At 39.0% G+C, this 16694-nt stretch overlaps 1 protein-coding gene across 1 annotated transcript in view; it reads right to left on the bottom strand.

Annotated features, from left to right (window-relative positions):
- SLC27A2 (solute carrier family 27 member 2) overlaps window positions 1-16694 on the bottom strand; it is a 64076-nt gene that overhangs the window by 23099 nt on the left and 24283 nt on the right. Inside the window, exons 2-4 of the mRNA XM_075207927.1 lie at window positions 6275-6484; window positions 4226-4384; window positions 2034-2158 (exon numbers count right to left, since the gene is read on the bottom strand). Of these exons, the coding sequence (XP_075064028.1) occupies window positions 2034-2158; window positions 4226-4384; window positions 6275-6484 (494 nt within the window). The remainder of the gene's footprint in view (window positions 1-2033; window positions 2159-4225; window positions 4385-6274; window positions 6485-16694) is intronic.

Raw genomic sequence — 16694 nt, 5'->3', positions numbered from 1 at the left:
TGACGATAGTAAAACTTTTGTTAAATTATCCATATTTTTAAAATATATGATATTTTTTACTTATTTTATTCTATTTATAAACACATTTTTGTTTTTTTTTCTACTAAGTTGAACGGAGTCTTGATTTTCCATTCCACTGAGCATGTAAGAACTGGCTAGTCGGGTCACACAGGAGCATGTCAGCTCAGACTGCCCCGGCTAAATGGTAAGTTAACCCTTACTGGTCCAGACCAGTATCACCAATGCAGCTGAGATGTTAATGATCCCATAGATTGTAAGCTTGCGAGCAGGAGCTTCTCACTTCTTTATCTGTATTACCCAGTATTATCTACTACTACGTTTGGCCCCAGGTGTAAAGCGCTACCAAATTTGCTGGCGCTAGATAAATAAATGTTGGTGGTGATGATGATAATGATAAATTGTAGTTATAACCGGCATTTATTTCTAGGATAAGCAGCGATAGGCAATCACCGTAATCGCCGCATGTTCTTAAACAAGTCCCGTTGCCTCAATTGTCTGTCGGTTTTCATTGAGCTAATAAACGATAGGTTGTGCTATGGTTACATATTGTTAATTGTTAATATGTCTATTAATAGGATATTTACAAAAAGAGATAGCACGTAACCGTTGTATTTTTTTATGGGGCAGAGGTATAAGTCACTTTTTACAGTGGGTATGATGGGTAAATGCAACATAGTATATTGTAAAGGCCTAAGTTTTGCTTTTGGGGTGTCATCGCATCTGCTTCTTCTCTTTGTATCTGCTTCTGATTGCCAAGACGGCAGCTTTGAAGCATTATTTTCAACTAATCAATGGGCAGGGTTCTGCGTAGCCATAACTATGTAAGCACATTTTTTGAGGCTAATACATTGAAACATAACAAAAACAACAATGTGGTTTTGCAAAACTTCTATGACAATGAGAAAACGATGAGTTGACAGCTCAATTGGTTGTGTGCCTTTTAATTATAAAGGGTCACAGCTTTTTTCAGGGAGTTGGACCCTCCATACTTCCACGTGTTATTTGATCACAATCGGTCCCAGTAAATCCAGCTAGAAGGTGCAATTTTGCACCTTGGCAAAACAAAACTTAAAATGTGTGGACAGGTTTAGCGATGTGAGGAGACGTGTCCTAGTTCAACAGTGTGGTCTCTTTTTATGCAGTTTTGGGTGTTAGCTATAGTGAAAGCTCTGCCCCTTTATGGTAATGTCTTTGGTATATCGTTACATGCCGCGCAAATGTTGCTTCAGTGTGTACGAAATTAAAATCATTGCTCACGACAACATGGTTGTAAAAAGTTGCTAACGGGATGTCCGCTCTTCCCTTTATCGTCTAAAACAAGGCTAGTGTGTATGCAGTCCATGGACCGAGCGATCGGACCATCGATCGCATGTAAAATCGATCGGCATAAAAAGTTGGTGAAAAATTCTGTAGTGTGTACCCAGCTTTAGGCAGACTGACAGCAGGATCACATGAAGGTGAGTGCTAGTGAAAGCCTGCTGTAATTCAGAATGACATAGAAGGTTGGACGTTTGTTGACAAACACAAGAATGATTAATATATTTAGTAAATACTGTTTGTTGACATAGGGGTTGAATGGGATTCGTTTTTATTGGATGGACATCTTCCTTAATAAGAGGGAGGGATGTAGGCAGTACTTGGACTTCAACATATATATGTAAAAAAGTCACTAAACAAAAATAGTTTTTGTGGTAGGAAAAACACTAAAGTGTTGGTCATTTTGTTGGACATGGCTCAATACTGGGTGCCTCTGAAATTTAGAATGATATATGGTGTTCTTAGGTGCTTGATTCAATTAATTTGTATTTGTTTTTTATTTAGAAAAACATATTTTTTATGAACCAAAACTTTAATCAGTAGCAAGAATTAAATGTGTTTTTTTTAATTATATTAAGTAACCATTTTTGTACTATCCTTATATGTATTTATGCATGCTGTACTGACTGTCTGAGTTGCTGAACCCAAATTAAAAACATACTAAAGGTATACAATACTCCAGACAGTAAACGTACCTTCGGAACATTGCAGAGGTATCGTAGCACCTCCCCAATGTATTGCACAACTGTCACGTTATACTTTCTGCAGTCATCCCAAAATTGGCTGGCTGAAAACTTCTTACGCAAGACTATAGTGGCTCCTGAGAGCAACAAGAACACACAATGATTACAAAAACACTAAACGAGACAGATTACATAAAAAAACCACACACACCATTGTAAATATCAATATTATTCCGAGCCAGACAATATGACAAAATAAGACAAGATAATGGTCTAACTAAACAAAACCTGAGGCAACACAAAAAGGTCCCCCAGGGTAATGCTGGTCCCCCATTACTACAATATATGCACATAATGAACACAGACATTTTGTAGATGGAATGTTCTATATGTAATGAAAGCAGCCATTCTAAACCAAAATAAGGGAAAAGCAGCCTCATGATATTAGTCAGATCTCATGAATCTTAGTCATGAAGTACATTTCCTGGTGCTTTTAATCATTTTGGGTGCCAAATACAGTAAAAAATAAAAAAAAATTGTTATATTATCTCAAAATACGTCTTTCACTTATTTTTTATGCTATTGCACCCATTTATATTGGTAAGCGCATGGCCTAGAGCGTCAGAATGGCTTCAATTTTGCTAGTTCTGGTTGGATGGGATGGGCAGTGTCCCATACTAAATGCATGGGAAAAAGAATGCAAGTCAATTCAATGAAGTGCTTATTAAATTAGGTAAATATGCATGGGTTCAATGGCTTGGAATCACTTGCATTAGAGAATATTGTTAAAGTTAATTGTATCTTATTTTGCTTTCATTAGAATTAAAAATATTTAACTCCCAGATTATCACAAATCCCAATTTTAATGCAACAGGCACATTTGTTGCCTTAGGTTTTTAGAGTAATCTTGAGAGAACAATCTCCAAATCAGTGAATCTCAGTGTACAGAGAGATGGCCAGGGAGGTGACGGAGGTCAAGTGGAAAAGTGCAGTTTTTATACTTTAACTGAACAATGGCCTCCAATAGTTTTTATGTTTATTAATGATGCTGACTGGCTGCTCCTTAAATGTACAAGTAGCTGCTGCTCCGTCACATAATTTACCTATTGGCTATTACAGAGGATTGTTTGAATTGAATTTTGAAGGTCAGTGTAGGAACCCATTTTTACAAATGAAAAACAATTTTGATTTATACTTCTAACAATGTAATCATTTAAAGGACCACTAAACATCAAATGAAACATTTGAGATATGACCCATGGAGGTAAAATACATTATTAACTTGACTTTCCACTGCAGGTCTGTTAAAAAGTAAAGTATTAACTCTGAATTTGCCACAGACTGCTGCCAATCCCCCACTAGAAGACAGTGTATTAAACTTAAACCGATGAAACAAAAGATTCTGCAGGCATTTGAGTTTAAATGACACTTATGTTAATCTCCGGCTGTTTAGTTAAAGAAATGCTTTACAGTTGCTGATCGTGAGCCAACTGCCTACCAGTCAGTAGAAACATTTTTAGCCAGTCAATAATAAAAAAAATAGAGATCAGTAAAAATGATACTAGCCTACTTTTTGGACCTCCCTTGGACCTAGGGGCAAATGAGGTGGGCGATTTGTATAACCACGCCTCCACACACGACTGCGCAGTGAGGTGGGATCTAGTCCCGCCCACTACACAAGAACGAGAAGCAGGATCATGGAGGGTGGTTCACTCTTCCTGGAGTTTCCCGAACATTCCGTAAGTACTGTCAAAATATAACGTCCTCTAACAATACTTTAGGACTGAATAGGCATAAAAGTCTTATCTTTTCTGTCTGGAGCCACTTTTTCATCTAGATTAGTGTTTCTCAACTCCAGTCCTCAGGACCCCCTAGCAGTACATGTTTTCCATATCTCCTTGCTGGAGCACAGGTGTATTCATTACTGACTGACACAGTGTAGCAGGTGGTATAATTATTTCACTGGTCAGCTGGCAATCCTGCACTGTTAGTGGGTCCTGAGGACTGGAGTTGAGAAACACTGCTCTAGATGATAATAACTTTAATTTTATTAACAAAAACAATCAGTGAGCAGAAAATGTTAGCCATCAGTATTTTGTTTAAGAATATTGTCAGTAACTATCTTCATGTGTTGGTAACCCTGCACAAAGGACCATGGTCAGATTCCCTAGATAGCTACAAACCATAGCAGTAAGAAATATTACCTTTAAGGATAGATCCGTGAACTCCAATCAACATGGCAGAGCTGTGGTACAATGGGAGGCTAATGTACACAATATCTCTGGCTCTGACGTGGCACATTTGAAACATGCCACTAGCCAATATTATGCGGTTGTGATTTATGACAGCTGCTTTTGGAAGCCCTGTTGAGACATAATAAGTGCCGTTATTATTATTATTACTGAGATTTAATGTGTGGTGGCTTTTGTTTTCTTCTTCAAGAATATACCAAGATGTTGATTAGAAGCAGCAATAGCCTTGCGTTGAGGGGGTCATTGGGATAAGAGTGAGTCTAGCGGGCTCTGCCAGTCTAGATTGGAGAAACCTCTAAGCACTGCTTGTGCTTTATGAGAACCAATCATACATAACCTCTACAACATTTTACTATTGGAAGAACACAGAACATATTGTAGGAATTAAAGAACATGGACTTCAAGAAGGACCCAAAAGTGAACATTCCACCATGCAATGATATGACTCTTAGTTTTTAAGTAATTCATTTCCCATAATCCATGGATTTTATAGCAATGTACTTCTCCAATTAATTTCAGTTTCAAAATGGCATACCTTTTGCAGTGTCTGTGCAAGGTTCAATTTATACGGTTCACCCCTTCGGTGCATTTAGAAATATTTGAAAAATTTAATATTCACACATATTTCTGAAAAGTTATAGATTCTGATGAGAGCAGAATCTTTTAGCCATGCCACTCCTTGCAATGCCTCCACGTTATTTTGATCAGAAGCCAGAATCAGTTTGTTGGCACTTTTAAAAGAATTGTATAATTTTACTAAGTCAGTTCTTGAAAGAATTACTGTAATTATAATATTTGTCTTAAAGTGGCTAAATGGAAAATGTTGTTGCCTACAGGTTTAAGATGTTTTTTATGTTTTGTTTTTTTTCTATGAGCACTATTAATAGATGGAAAAAGAAAAAGAACATTTATTTCTTTCTGCCTCACAGCACTGGGGTCATGAGTTCGATTCCCGACCATGACCTTATCTGTGTGAAGTTTGTATGTTGTCCCCGTGTTTGCATAGGTTTCCTCCGGGTGCTCCGGTTTCCTCCCACACTCCAAAAACATACTAGTAGGTTAATTGGCTGCTATTAAAATTAGTCTCTCTTGCCTGTGTGTGTGGATATGCTAGGGAATTTAGACTGTAAGCTCCAATGGGGCAGGGACTGACGTAAACAAGATTTCTGTACAGCGCTGCGGAATTAGTGGGGCTATATATATATATATATATATATATATATATATATGGTGATGATAATGATCCAAAATGCTCCCAGTTGTCCAATTGTAGCATGGGTAATTTCACATCACATTTATCTAATTATAAATGTACATAAGGTATTATCAGATTGAAAACATACCTGAGATTATATTATATATCTGAGGACTGTTAACTAGAATTCAAGTTTGTTTGATTATATGTGATTTAAATAATTTTTGGAATTGAGTAATTATAAATTTAGCTTTTTGAAAGAATTTATGTCCAAGTGACTAGAGTTGCAAGATTTATTTACATTTTTAATTGAACGAGGGACTGTTTTGGTGAATTTTTAAATTATATTAGTAGTAATGATAGATTTATTAATTTTACTAGTGTTTTAATCAGAGAAAGATTCCAAATATAAGCTATGTGGGAACTCTCACAGTGTTGCTGCTAATTTATACTGTATCATTTTAAAGAAATCTTTTTAGAAAGTATTTAACAATAATTCTTGACATAATGGGATTCCAAGTACTTTTAAACCCCTAAACATGCCGGCAAATATAAAAATTAATTGTATACGTTGATTGCACAGATATGATGTTGATGGTTAAATACATGTTATTACAAATTGCTTTTTTTAACACCAGTCTCTTCTTTATAAAGGAACGCTCACGTGTATATATGTAAAGCTAAAGGAGATGTCAGAACTGAAGATATCAGAGACACAACTATATTGTTATGCGGCAGGATTCTCGTGACGTCCTATTGTAAAACTGTTAGGGATTTAATGAGTATCAGTTCATATCTTGAGTTACCTGTGGTTCCAGATGTGTAGATGTACATTGCAAGTGATTTGCCACTGACAAATGACCTCAAGGATTTTGGAACGGCGTCACATGATGCGGCTTTAACTTTGTCAAGGAATGTTTCAGTCCCGTCACCCATGGGTGTTTCTGTTACATAATAAACTGTGACATTGTCTTTATGGAGTTCTAGCATAACTTCCTCTATGGCATCCTTCAGTTCTAGAGCAATAAAACACAATCATACAATTTTGAGTCAGTAGAATAATAGAACAATGTAAAATTAGCAAGCATAATAATAATAATAATAATAATAATGGCAGACGAATCAGCGTTATGTATGAAAGATTTACGTTTTCACAATGAAAATGTAACTATCTTATAATTACAAGAAAGCATATTTTACAGAATGAAAATGATACTTTGTACCAAAACGTGCACAATATACTCAACAGAGTGAAGTTGTCAGATGGCTGCATACTTTAATGTATAAATTTAGGAAGGGGGCAAGGAATATTACTATATTCAATTAATATTCTCTGCTACCACCAATGTTTTATACATTGGAAATAAAGTGTGTTGTAGGTGACATTATTATCATACACAAATATGTCCCTAGTGTGTGTGCGTGGAAGGCAATGTAAATTGTAAGCTTCAGTGGGGCAGGGACTAATGAGAATGACTACTGTGAAGATACCGGGTTTTCTGACCCAATTCTACCCACTTCACGCTGGCTGGCTATCCACCCCTGGATAGCCAGCCAGCGTGAAGTGGGAAGCCTTACTATGCCAGGGAAGCCTACCCCAGTACCTTCTAAGGTTCCTATAGTGGTTAAAAAATAAACCAATACATTTATTGTAATAAAAACAATCACTAGAATATTATATACACACAGTAAATAAATGCCAGGCAGGTTCACCATATTATCTGTCCCTTACACCACTAGCTTAAGGAGTTACAGTTACCTGGCTGTCCTGACTTGAGGACCCATGGATCTGTCGATGTATTTCAGTGGTAGAGAATGGCAACTCAACACCAGATCTTGCACCTTTTAGGAATTAAATCAGAGAATGAACATCCTCTCCCCTTCTGGAGTGGCTCTTTATATCTAGGGTCAAATTTCCACAGTGTTTTCCCCTCCCTGGGCAAACCCCTGGTTCTCTCTTTCTTTAAACATTGGTGACTGCTAGATCAGGGGGTTGGAGGGAGGAGTGGAGATGAGCTGTGCTTCCACAGAAGTCCCCTTCTGGGTTGCAGACAAAATGTCTGGACTAGTCCGATGGAGAACAATGGATAGTAATAAGAATCTCCCACCTCCAAAAATAGGGTAGCAATCAGCCCCTCCAAAAATTAACTCCTTACACTACTTTGTGATGTCACAGGATCCCCAGTTGTTCCTTGCTTCCTGTAGAGAATGAGGGGGAGAATGAATGTAGCTACAGCCCCCTCACCTGTGTCCTGGAATCTCATCCTTACCCGTAACCCACCTGGCTTCACTTTAAGAACAATGAATAACAGCTTCACTGCAATATCAACAATATACAATAAACAATATACATATTTACAAAGAGCTTTAATATCCCCTTATCCCCATGTAATAAGACACTGCAGTTGCACTCTGTTGATCTGTGGAACAAAAGCAGGGCTTTTACATGCTATAATCCCCATTTTGTGAGAAACGAGGGACAGGCTGGTTAAAATGTTATCAAACTTGTTTCCTAACATACACCTATCTCACTTTGTAAGCCTTTGCTTCCCAGTGGCTCCCTTGCCCCAAGTAAACCTATCTCCCCAAGTCCAAAGTCTCTGGCCTACTGTGGTTTTACCTGGGTCTGATGGTAATGTAGACAGCAGTACACAGTTCCTCAATCTCCCACCAGGGTCCCATGCGTCATCCCACCCATCTGGAGTGGGGCTTTATACTGCCCTGTGTCATAAGATGAGACAACAATAAAACTGGGCCACTCCTGTGCACACATCCGTTGTAGGAGAGTTGTAGTCCACCACCCCTTGGGTGCCTTGTCCACCCTCAAATACCCAACTGCAAATAGTCCCTTGGAGATCACGCTCCCCTCCCCCACATACCAAAATAAAAACTGGCAGGAAATCTTTGGGGGTTCTTGTCCGGGTCCTTCTTCCAAAGATCCAATCCCCCCTCCCCCAAAGATTCAAGGGACAACTGCCCAGTGGCAGGAAAATATGGGGTCTCCAGTAATTCTTTGCTGCTTTGTAATCCTCTGTCCCCCTCCCAATACACATGTGGGTGCCCCTGTATGTATGTTGGGGTGCATCTCCCCTCCCCCACTACCACATCCACCTGTTGCACTACTTTTATCACCTCTGGCGCATCGGGGTAGCGTAAATCCTCATTGGACCCAGACATGAACTCCTGGCAGCAAATCAGTGTGGATAGTCCTGTGCAGGCCTCTGGTATGGCGTCCTGGGTCCCCAGATTTGGAGCTGGAATGTGATGCTTTAAAGCTTGTGGGGCTGGTGAATCTTGCTGTGCTGGTGCCCTCTCAGACACCCACTTAGTCAACATCTCCTCATCTGCCAATTCTGTATAGGGAAAGGTGTATGAGTAGTTTTCCCAGGGCCCCATGGTAGTGGCCCCTGACATGACAGTTCCTTCATCATCTCCCATAAAATGTCCTACAGTCTGTGATCATGATTTCTGCTGAGATCATATGTTGAGCAAGTTTATGTTTCTCTTCTGTCACAATTGGGTACAGCTGTACATCATTTGCACTGGAGAGTACACATGTATTATCCTGCGTTACTTCATTGGATAAAACATTTTCAAACACAACAGGGGTTGATAACTGACTGACCTTTTCTGCTATTCTATTCTGACTCAGACACAGTCTCAGGTGCCAAAAACGCTGGCAGATTATCAGAAGATGCTACTACATGGTACTGGTACTTACATGGTAGCTTTTTTCCATCCAAGTAACCAAATGGGAGGATTTCTCCTAATCCTTTCGGATTAGTCAGAGGTACAACATCCTCCCCATGCAGTTCTTCTCCAGCCTCCCCCAAGATAGTAGCTTGGGCAGCTGTGTATAATCCACTGGGATGGACATCCCCTTGATTAACATAATGAGCAGCCCTTTTTTCAGAATGTGACAAAAGATATTGTAATTGACATTTTTCAGTATTTATTCGATAACACTGATCCTGCCACATTTCATCATCACCATTTATTTATATAGCGCCACTGATTCCGCAGCGCTGTACAGAGAACTCACTCACATCAGTCCCTGCCCCATTGGAGCCTACAGTCTAAATTCCCTAACATATACCCACACAGACGGACAGACAGAAAGAGACAGACTAGGGTCAATTTTGATAGCAGTCAATTAACCTACTAGTATGTTTTTTGGAGTGTGGGAGGAAACTGGAGCACCTGGAGGAAACCCACACAAACACGGGGAGAACATACAAACTCCACACAGATAAGGCCATGGTCGGGAATTGAACTCATGACCCCAGCGCTGTGAGGCAGAAGTGTTAACCACTTAGCCACCGTGCTGCCCACATTTCAGTGTCAATAAGTCCTTGTCGCCATACCTCGTGCTCTATTTATTCAAAACTCTGTTGCAGACATTTTTTCCCACAGAGGTATGTGGGGACCTAAAGTGAGCATCTATTTCCTACAGACACTAAAGGCATTGATGGGATTCTCCTGATCTTTTAAAAGACATTTGAGGATATTCCTGTGCATGCAGTACAGGTATGGTACACCCCGGATCTGGCATTCCACTAACAACTCCTCCATACCGATTGTCTCTAGTGGATCTGTAGAATCTGCTAATGGGCCACATTTTATTAGTACATTTGTAGGGGATTCATCAGGCATATCCTTGTGCTGTAAAAGTCCATTTTTGTCTTTGCTTTCCTCTATCTTGGTTGTCAATGACATTTCATATGGGTACTGCTGATTATTGTTGTAACTGGATTTTTCCTTGGCTAAATTCTGCATAGTGCAAATACTTTCATCTGTAAACTCAGCCTATTCTGGTTCATCCAGAAAACTCCAGGCACTTGCTTCCTCTTTCAACATTAGGAACACATCTAATATCTCCTCTAGGCTGGCTCATTTCCACATAATAATCTTTGGGTACTTATCATCCCAATAATCCAAAATGTTCTGCATTGTGGTGGGGTGGTGCAACACATACATATCCCCATCCTGCAGACACTGCCACAGTCCTTCATCCCAGAAATCTTTTCCCCTGGGTGCACTGAAATTTTTCATCTCTTCCTTTGGGACATTTTTCAACACTGGGTCATGATCTGCTCTCTTCTTCCCAGAGCTCACACCCATTTTAGTTCCAGGGATCACCTCACTGTGATTTCCCCTCCTTGAGACACGGTTCCATCCTCCGTTCTACACTAGCGGGGTGCGCCTTCTCTTATCAAATTGGCACTTAGGCGGCATCTTCCCTCGCCTAAAGCCCACAACGCTTTTATACACTTTCTACCTTAAAGCCCTTAGGAGCAAGTTCAGGATAATGTGGTAACTGGTTTCTAGTACTAACTGCTTTGCAGAGCCCTGGAATGTATCACAATACAGTTCCCCAACAGCTCTACCCAGAGAGGACCTAGGACTGAGTGACCCCTCCCCCCCCTGCTTGCCACAAAAAATGTGAAGATACCGGGTTTTCTGGCCAAATTCTACCCAATTCACGCTGACTGGCCACCCAGGGGTGCCTTACTATGCCGGGGAAGCCTACCCCAGTACCTTCTAAGGTTCGTATAGTCAATCAGGCAAATGCAGTTAGAAAGTAAAGCAATACATTTATTGTAATAAAAACAATCACTACAATATTATATACACACAGTATTTAAATGTGCGGCAGGTTCACCACATTATCTATCCCTTACACCACTAGCTTAAGAAGTTACAGTCACTTGGCTGTCCTGACTTGACGGCCCATGGATCTGCCGATGTATTTCACTGGTAGAGAATGGCAACTCAACACCAGATTTTGCACCCTCCAAGAATCAAATCACAGAATGAACATCCTCTCCCCTTCTGGAGTGGCTCTTTATATCTAGGGTCAAACTTCCACAGTGTTTTCCCCTACCTGGGCAAACCACTGGCTCTCTCCCTCTTTAAACATTGGTGGGTGCTGGATCAGGTGGTTGGAGGGGGGAGTGGAGATGAGCTATATATATCAGAAGCCCCCTGCTGGGTTGCAGACAAAATGTCTGGACAAGTCCTATGGAGAACAATGGATACTAATTAGCCCCCCACCTCCAAAAATAGGGTAGCAATCAGCCCCTCCTAAAATTAACCCCTTACACTACTTAGTGATGTCACATGGTCTCCAGCTGTTCCTTGCTTCCTGTAGAGAAAGGAGGAAATAAAAGTGTCAACAACCCCCTCACCTGTATCCTGGAATCTCATCCTTACCATAACCCACATGGCTTTTCACTTTAAGAACAATGTATAACAGCTTCACTGCAATATCAACTATATACAATAAACAATATACATATTTACAAAGAGCTACAATGTACCCTTATCCACATGTAATTAGACACTGCAGTTGTACTCTGTTGAGCTGGGAAACAAAAGCAAGGGCTGTAAATAGTACGTGCTATAATCATCATCATCATCTATTTATATAGTGGCTAACAAACACAAAATTACTGATGAGCGCTTGTTGGAGTAAAAAATGATATATATTAATTTATTAAATGGAAACAAATAAAAAGTAACATATAACAATATACGCATTCAACACGATAGCATTTGCAAAATAATACAATACACAAATTAAAATAAACAAAATAAAGCATAAAACCTCCCAATCAATACTGAGTCGGCTCATATACGTTCATTTATCCAGATGAAATTAATTTGTATTCCAGACACTCATATGCCAATTTTTCTTATATATATTCAAAGCCAAATTGTGTTTTATATTCATATTTCATCATCTCCGTGTAAATCCACATAAAGCTTTATCCTGTTATACATAGGGTTCACAGTTCCAGTATGTTTGACCCTTTAGCCACTATTAATTACTGGATCCAATGCAAAAAAAATATATGCTCTTTAAGAGGCAGCATCTATTTAGGAAAAAATAATTCAAATTCGATACAACACTGTTGGGAACACTTCTCAACATCACTATTCAAAAAACAACAGAGTCAGTCCATTTTAGGCGACAATAAGAAGCCAAAAAGATTCTTGTTTTGTACTGTCCACAATTGTATTAGTGTTGTACCTTACTGCCCAAAGAGCATTTGATTTCTATGAAATTGGGAAGGATCCAAAAAACACGATGATGATTAGACTTGAAAAGCTGGAGAGGTTGATTTTCTTACCACTAGCAAACAACTGACGCGTTTCTCCGCCTCTTGGGGCGGTTTCATCAGAGGTATTCATCAGAGGTATTTATACAGCACCACTAATTCTGCAGTGTTGTACAGAGAACTCACTTACATCAGTTCCTGCCCTATTGGAGCTTACAGTCTAAATTCCCTAACATACACACAATTGATGATCTACTGTAATACAGTAATGCTGACCACATAATGAGATGCCTGCAAATTGGCCCATTTTCACTGAGCATTAGTATTGTACCATGTGGTATTGTCACTATTCAACTATATAATCCCTGACCTGTTTTTCCTTTTTTTTGGGGGTGGGGGGGGGGGGTGTACTTGAAGTAACCCAACTGCAGAAGGCACTGGCTGCAGATTTCAATGTTGACCATTGTTTGTTTTTCAGAATTTTTTTTTCCTTTTGGTGACCTTTGTCTTTCCAAGTTATTCATTTTATTTTTATCTTAACTTACTTTCCAGTGAACTTTGTTTATTATTAAATTATCCATTCATTGTTTCCTATGTGTGCCTGATTTGACATGCAGTTACAAACAAATATTATTCTGACAGGCAAAACTGGCATATGAGGGGAAGAAATGTATAGGTGGGAGAGAGAAAATGATACCGCTTAGGAATATATTCAACTTGGTTGCTATTGCTGAAGATTGAATTATTGTTAGTTTTCTAATTGTGTCTTGTTACCAGAGATAGTCAGGGTTTATTTATGGACATTTTTGTCCATAACAATGTTTTTGCTTTTTAATGACGACCAGCCACACAGTACAACTTCCTAATTCTGGCTACAGGATGCAGGATGCGTGGGGAAGGTTTTTTTTGTGTGCATCAGACTTCCAGTGACTTATGCTGGACACATATATATGATATTTTGAGTTACAATCACTAATATTTTAGGTTTCATGACAGGCTAACATTTATTTACCCCTTCAAGAACCCAGGTGGTTTACATTTCCACACCAGACCCATTTTATCATGTTTTCGCACTGTGTTGGTTTTACTGTGAATTCAATGATATTAGAACTTTAATGCTGCACTTGCACCTTCAAGAGCAATGGGAAGATGGCCGCACACATGCCAATAGCCTCCATCTTCAGACCACATAAACTCGTGGATAGTTAGTGGGTGATGGCAAATACAGGAACCAGGACACTGAGAAACCTATTTTATAAAATCAATGGATTTAGCTAAATTGTAATAAAGGTGTGAAACACTGTATGCTTCAACTTCATTTTTGACTATTTTTTTTTAACCAGGGGAGACCATACTAGTCACTACTAACTCGTAAGATAGATAGATCCATGTCAGTATGGACCATAAGTGATGCGTTTAAAAGATGTTGTCTCATTAAAATCAGGAATACAGTGAAAATATGTTCACATTTTTACGATCTGTGGACAATCTGTTCATTATATGGAATGGCTGTGGGAATTTTCAATGAAACGGTTCAATCTCACCACCAACGAACAATGATTCTCACCACCCAATTAGCTCATCAGTGCTCTAATCGAAGTGTGCATCTTTATGAATGTTGCTGTTCTGGAACAGGATGGGAAAATGTCTATACATTTGTACAGAAAAGCAGCAAAACATGTAGGATATCGCATCCCAATATTTTTACAATCCTAGACTATCAGTGGCACCTCCTGGTTTCAAATGAATCCAGTAGGTACTGTGCCCCCAGTGAGTCCCAGTCGACAAAGCACCACACTGGAGCTCCAGCTGGGGCAACAAGGAGACTGCTGCTCCAGGATTTGGCCACTCACCCTCTGGAGTCAATTTCTGCTTGAAGGGGGGAGCTAGGCCCCCTAACAGGCTTCCTGGATGTATTTTGGGTGGGAAATTTTAAGATTAAATCTCCCATAAGATTAAATTTCCCAGACTTAGTGGCCCTAGAGTGGAGAGGGCAGTGTGCAGAAGGTGGGAAGAACACAAAATCCTGACACCGATTTTTTTTTTTTACATCCAGCAGGGGCAAACACAGGATTTTTAAGGGGGGGGGGGGGTGGGGGGGTTTCCAAATAGTTGAATTCTGAACAAAGCAAAAATACAACTTAAAAAATAAAGCGCCACAATAAGATAATAGCATTGATAACACACACTAAAACTAGCAATGATACTCCACATTAAAACTAACACTGATACCGCACATCAAAATAGCATAACATACATTAAAAATAACATTGCTAATGTACATGAAAAAAACGAACAAAAAAACTAAATAAAAAACATTTATAACATGACACAAGTTTGGACTAATATATATATATATATATACACATACATACACACATATTTACATATATATATATATATATATATATATATATATATATTTGTAATTGGGTTACAGGGTGAAATCAGATACTGGCCACAATCAATCTGATGTAGTTTATTTATTAAAAGACCAAAGACTCCATTTCTGGGCAGCCTGCAGGGTATGCAGAGCTGTGTTATTGTATATAAATATTGTGTTATAGGATTAAAAAAGTAGAGGAATCCTCTACTTTTTTAATCCTATAATAAAATATTTATATACAATAACACAGCTCTGCATACCCTGCAGGCTGCCCAGAAATGGAGTCTTTGGTCCTTTAATAAATAAACTACATCAGATTAATTGTGGCAGTATCTAAAGCGCTATTATTATTTAATGTTTGCAGGGACACTTGAAAGAGACCTACCGTGCCCCAGGGAAGCCAGCCAGTGATGCTGGGTATTCAAGGGAGGAGCTGCTGCGCTCGCGCCTGCGCAGCAGCTCTTTCTTGCCGAACAGGAGATATACAGCAGCCGCGGCGCTGTGACAGAAGCATCGCGTCATTGCTGTAAGTGAAAAACTATTTGGCTGCTTTTAAAAGATCCTTTTGCCTGACCAATCCGCGGAGGGGGGGGGGGGGTTTCTGGAGACTCAGAAACCCCCCCTACGTGCGCCCCTGATCCAGACTGATTCATATGCAAACTGTGTGAATCAGTCTGGATTGCTTAAATGGGCAGCGAGGTGGTTTACCCGCTGCCAACATGAGTGTTAAATCTGTATATTAAGGGCATTAAACAACATTGTAAAGTGTGTACCATCTTGTGGATGTTGTTTAACAGTCCTTGTTAGGACTATTTATGAACAATCATCATCATCATCAAGTTAAACTGCCTAAATTAGTAAAGCTCCGGGGAAATGCAAATTGCACTGCAACAACTTCCTCTCTCTTCAGTCTTATTTATCATGGCAGTAAACCTTCCTCACTACATAGATATATGCTTAAAGTGGTTTATCTAGTAATGATTTGAACTTTGAGCTAATCCTGTGTTTAGCAACCAGTACAAAAGTCAGCACCTGGCTAAAAGTCTCCAATTCAAAAACAATAAAACTAGGTGAAAGGGGAATTGATGATCTAAACATGACAGTGAATGACAGCATGAAGAGCCAGATCAGTTTTTGAATTGCTATTGATTGGTATAAATAGAGATACTCAAATTATTAAAACTGGTTCAAAATTTTATAAATGTGGTCAGTTTGAGGGCCTTACAATTAAATTTTACGATACAGGTATACAAATGCACTGTAGAGTCAATTTAGTCAACATTAATTTAAAGAGAGTAGGTCTTAAGTCTCTATTTACAGATAAAGGTAGAATTAAACCCAAAAAACAAAATGTAATTTTGATAATAATAATAAGAAAGGAGAAAGAACTTACCTTTATCATATTATTATAATAGTCTCAGCAACCTACCTGAATTGTTTGGTTTTGTTTGCTCTCCCCTATAATTAATCAACATTAATTTTTATACACATCCCACTCTCACAGTCAGTCACCAGTACAGAACATCAGGAGGATCAAACAATTCTTTGGATATGCTATAAGCATACACTTACATGGCCTCTGCATGCTCAAAGCATCTCCATATAGAGACTAATTCTGTACTAGCAATCAATGCAAAAATTGGTGTGTAACGTCAATGTGAATGTGTGTTTGTGTCGGCAAAAACAGCTGTTGTGGATGGTTATCGAAAATGTAGCTGCTACAACACCATTTTCAGTAATGTGTTTATTTTTACTTTGAATCAAGAGTAATTACAAATC

This window comes from Mixophyes fleayi, chromosome 4 (assembly GCF_038048845.1).
Source record: "Mixophyes fleayi isolate aMixFle1 chromosome 4, aMixFle1.hap1, whole genome shotgun sequence".
In the NCBI taxonomy this organism is placed as follows: Eukaryota; Metazoa; Chordata; class Amphibia; order Anura; family Limnodynastidae; genus Mixophyes; species Mixophyes fleayi.
The sequence above is the reverse complement of the archived record's forward strand: the minus strand, read 5'-3'. Positions and strand labels throughout refer to the sequence as shown.